At 34.9% G+C, this 5,087-nt stretch overlaps 1 protein-coding gene across 1 annotated transcript in view; it reads right to left on the minus strand.

Annotated features, from left to right (window-relative positions):
* Positions 1–4,071: 4,071 nt before the first annotated feature.
* LOC107574137 (zinc finger protein 420-like) overlaps positions 4,072–5,087 on the minus strand; it is a gene marked incomplete at its 5' end in the record, with an annotated part of 8,011 nt that continues 6,995 nt past the window's right edge. Inside the window, one exon of the mRNA XM_016260604.1 lies at positions 4,072–4,497. Within this exon, the coding sequence (XP_016116090.1) occupies positions 4,072–4,497 (426 nt within the window). The remainder of the gene's footprint in view (positions 4,498–5,087) is intronic.

The following is a 5,087-nucleotide window of genomic DNA, read 5'->3' on the forward strand; positions in this document are numbered from 1 at the left end:
GAGTCCCTTGTTTGTCCTGAACAGTTAAACTTTTATGGTTTTATGATGCAAGATTAATGGAAAAACTGTGAACACTTGTAATTCGCTTCAACCTTTTCGAACTTTATGAATGATTATTTTATGTTCAAGTGGTGTGTGTAAGGAGCTGGAAGCACGCAGAGTACGGCTGTTTCTAAAGCACGTAGTGCCATCTGCTGTTAAAAACTAAGCTTAGAATCGATTCGAGAGAGAATCACGATGCATTCGGAAAATTGCAGAATCGATCCACAAATCGATTTATCGTTGCACCCCTAGATAGAGTGCCTGCATGTCATGTCAGTCTGCAGCAAACTTTGGACTCTGACTCATTCTGCGTGAGATCGGATGCCCAGAGAAATTCGTCAGCATTGTCTGTTCATTTCATGATGGCATGTTTGGTCAGGTGCTAGACGATGGTGAGCTGTCTGACCCATTTGGCACTTCATACAGCAGTTATTCAACATTTTTTCCATGATTCTATCTGTGGCTTTTAAGGACTGCGACATGTGCATTCAAATCCAGTTCCGTACAGTTGGCAGCATTTTCAATTTACACAGGCTTCAGGCTCGCACAAAGACACATTCCACAATCCTGCATGACCTTTTGTATGCAGATGACTGTGGCACACACGCACACACGCTCACTAAAGCTCAATCACACTGAAATTATTCAAACATTTTCGCACATTTGAAATTATTATTCATCATTCAATCATTCATGAAAAGAAGAGTTCACTTTTAGTCCCTTTTTCATTGCATTCGATCAAAAATTGTAATATGTCTCTATGAGTTGATATGAAAAATGCATAACACACCTCATCTCAATAACAAACTTGAAGTGGCCTAAATTATTTACTTGAAGTACCCCCTGATATTTTCAGTTAATATTTCAATAATTTAATAGCACATTTGCCTGTTTACTAATATATATATATATACACATATGTATATACACACACACACAGTATACTGTATAGTATCCATTTTAAAGTTATTATCAGAATTACTTTACATAACTATTGTTATTAGAGATAAAAAGGCATGAACATTTTAATATCGCTATTATAGTGACCAAAATGATCACATCTATCAGTATTATCACAATGCTGTTAAAATGTGCTGGAAATATTCAAAAAGTACTGATACACACACTGAAATTATTTCACCAAGTTTTATGTTAAAAACCAACTGATTTTAAACAAATAAAAAAACGTTTGGTGACTTACAACAATAACATGTTATCTACTAACATGTACTACATGTTCAAACAAAGTTTTGACAAAAAAAAAAAGTTTAAACGTCAAACCTCACATTTCAGACTTTAAATGATACATTATAGGAATTGTATCTGCTCCATAAACAATTCTATAGGCTACCGTATTATCAGAGCTTTAAGATTAATAGAACGCACATTAGTTAGTTTTTTTCATCTACCTGTTAAGATTTACAACAAACATTTTAGTCCAGTTTTTGCATTGGTCAGAACAGAAACAGCAGACAGGCTGAATGAAATTATAAATCCTCTTTCTGACAGCAGGTGGCGCTTATGGAACAGCTGAAATAGAGCTGTTTTCTCGGTAATCACTGTAAACAAAGCAACGCTGCACTCATAAGCACTACTGTATTACAACTTTCAACCTTAGATATTTTTATTTTGAAATTATTCATTTATTTAAATTATATGATTTAATGATAGCTTAATTAATGAATAGTTTTTCATGAACTCAATAACCCCTGAAATTTCCTTGTGATCCCCTTTTAGGAAACCCTGCTCTTAGGCATCTTAACATAAACCCACAAACAATAAATATATTTTTAAAATGGAATTTAAAAAAACGCATTAATTAAAAACAAATATACATCTTTAAGTGGCCTCATTGCAAAACTATGGAAGCCCGTTTCCGCCACAGTTGAGAAAAATATAATTCTGTAAGTCATTATAATGAGAAACTTTCTCAAAATTACGACTTAGTATCCCGTTATATTGAGAAACTTTCTCGTAATGACTTAGTTTCTCGTAATAATGAGAAACTTTCTCATAATAATGACTTACTTTCTCATAATAATGACTTTGTTTCGCGTAATGAGAAACTTTCTCGAAATAATGGCTTAGTTTCTCGAAATAATTACTTAATTGACGCATGTGCAACGCAAGAGTGACAGCACGCTAGCGACATCTGTTGGTCAAAGTCATGCAGGAACACTGCAAAGATTGCTTTGTTCTGTAATCTAAAGTGTATATTCTATCATTTAATAACGATTTCAGATAGATTATCTGTATGTAGTCTTTTGTTAATTTGTAGCACTTACCAACAAGTTACTCTGCCAGACAATGATTATGGCTTCAGATATAGAAGAATATATTACAACAAAAATCACATGCATTTTATGAAGAAATGAAAGCCATTACACATATAAACTTAATGAATAGATGTTCATTTCGATGATTTGTTAGTTTTATTTTGTTAATTTGTAGCACTTACCAACAAGTCACATGCATAAGCCCACAATACAGTAGTCCAATCTCATATCGCTAGCACAAAGCCTAGTTTTTCGTTACCACGGCAACCGCTTGGTCTTCAGCGCATAAATATGTATGCATATCTATGCTTCAGCGTCCCACACCGCTTCTTGCAGGACATGTGAACTTGAAAAAATGCTTAATGTGGCTTAAAGTACAATGACAAATTCGGGATACAATATTACTGATCATGCATACAGGGAAGCACATGAGCCCAGATTTTGAACACAACATCCAACTTTGCAGGTTAAGCGTTGTCCTATAGAAAACCATTATAGAAAATGCATAAGCATTGCTGTTTTGTGTTGCATTCCTATTTTGGGTTCACCTGAATTTCTGTATATACAATATGCATGATCATTAAGTTGTGTACTGAATTTGGTTCACTCTGTCTTTGTACTTCAAGCCACGTTAAGCATTTTTCACGTTAAGTGTTGGTCCTGCAAGAAGCGGGACGCTGAAGACCAAGCGGTTGCCGTGGTAATGAACAACGATGCTTTGTGCTTTTGAAATGAGAAGGCTTACTGTGTGAACATTGCCTGTGATGCATGAAAGGGACAGCTAATAAAACTAATAAATCTTTGAAATACACATCTATAAATTAGGTTTATATATGTAATAATGTATTTATATATACATTATTATGAGAAAGTTTCTCATTATTACGAGAAACTAAGTCATTACGAGAAAGTTTCTCAATATACCGGGATACTAAGTCGTAATTTTGAGAAAGTTTCTCATTATAATGACTTACAGAACTATATTTTTTCTCAACTGTGGCGGAAACGGGCTTCCATTCAAAACCCATCTAACACTACACGATGACAAACAAATTTAACCTTTGGAAAAAAAATGTTAAAGAAATGCACAAAATGTATATTTATACGATTAACATTTAACATGCAAATTCATTGTTTGCCACATAATGACAGAAACGGTACAGACAATTCAATTAAATTCAAGTTTATTTGTATAGTGCTTTTTACGATACAAATCATTGCAAAGCAACTTTACAGAGACAACTCATGCCTTTACATTTTGTTTATTATAAAAAGAAATGCAACAAATTTAAAGAAATTGAATCCATTACAAAAACTGACAACCAAGGCTTTGATTTATACTGTTTTAAGACTCTGAATAAGAACAAACCACAAAGGAGTCCTCTGACTTATAATATAATAAGAATGCTTATAATTTAGGCCAGACTCGACTTACTTTACCTAACCTGAGAATAATAATTAACAGGGTTAAAGCTGTTAAGATCAAAGTACAAACCGCAAAAGACAAGATACCAAAGGAAAAATTATATTTCAGTTTCTCTTAAAAGGGTTAAAGGCTCTTCTTCAGAATCATGAACAAGAAAAAAAAAAATTCTAGAAAATTTAACAGTAAAAAGCATCAACATCTTTGAGCTGAGTTGTTGCTGGTCTTTAAGATGAAGCCTTTCATAGTGAAAACCAAAGATGATGCTTCTTTTTCCTGCTGTTTGTTACGGCTGATTAGGACTGATTTATACAGAAGAGATTTTATTGCTCAATGCATTATTGTGTCAAGTTTGGTGTGGATCATCTGAAGATGATCTGCGTATTGTGATTGACACGGTTTCTCTCCAGTGTGTATCCTCTCATGTGTTTTCAATTGTGCTGAATGGCTGAATCTCTCATCGCAGTGTAAACACTTGTAAGGTTTCTCTCCAGTGTGGATCCTCTCATGTGTTTTCAGTTGTGCTGAATGGCAGAATCTCTCATCGCAGTGTAAACACTTGTAAGGTTTCTCTGCAGTGTGTATCCTCTCATGTGTTTTCAGTTGTGATGACTGACTGAATCTCTTGTCACAGTGTGAACACTTGTAAGGTTTCTCTCCAGTGTGGATCCTCCGGTGCTGTTTCAGTTGTTGAGATCTAATAAAACTTTTCCCACAGTCAAAGCACACATGATCTCTCACACCAGTGTGTATCATCTGAATAGATGTTCATTTCGATGATCTGTTAGTTTTATTAGCTGTCACTAATAATTATATACTAATAATTATGCATCACATGCATAAGCCCACAATACAGTAGCCCAATCTCATATCACTAGCACAAAGCCTAGTTGTTCGTTACCACGGCAACCGCTTGGTCTTCAGCGCATAAATATGTATGCATATCTATGCTTCAGTGTCCCACACTGCTTCTTGCAGGACATGTGAACTTGAAAAAATGCTTAATGTGGCTTAAAGTACAATGACAAATTCGGGATACAATATTACTGATCATGCATACAGGGAAGCACATGAGCCCAGATTTTGAACACAACATCCAACTTTGCAGGTTAAGCGTTGTCCTATAGAAAACCATTATAGAAAATGCATAAGCATTGCTGTTTTGTGTTGCATTCCTATTTTGGGTTCACCTGAATTTCTGTATATACAATATGCATGATCATTAAGTTGTGTACTGAATTTGGTTCACTCTGTCTTTGTACTTCAAGCCACGTTAAGCATTTTTCACGTTAAGTGTTTGTCCTGCAAGAAGCGGGACGCTGAAGACCAAGCGGTTGCCGTGGTAA

This window comes from Sinocyclocheilus grahami, unplaced genomic scaffold (assembly GCF_001515645.1).
Source record: "Sinocyclocheilus grahami isolate Dianchi unplaced genomic scaffold, SAMN03320097.WGS_v1.1 scaffold2127.1, whole genome shotgun sequence".
NCBI classification, from domain to species: domain Eukaryota; kingdom Metazoa; phylum Chordata; class Actinopteri; order Cypriniformes; family Cyprinidae; genus Sinocyclocheilus; species Sinocyclocheilus grahami.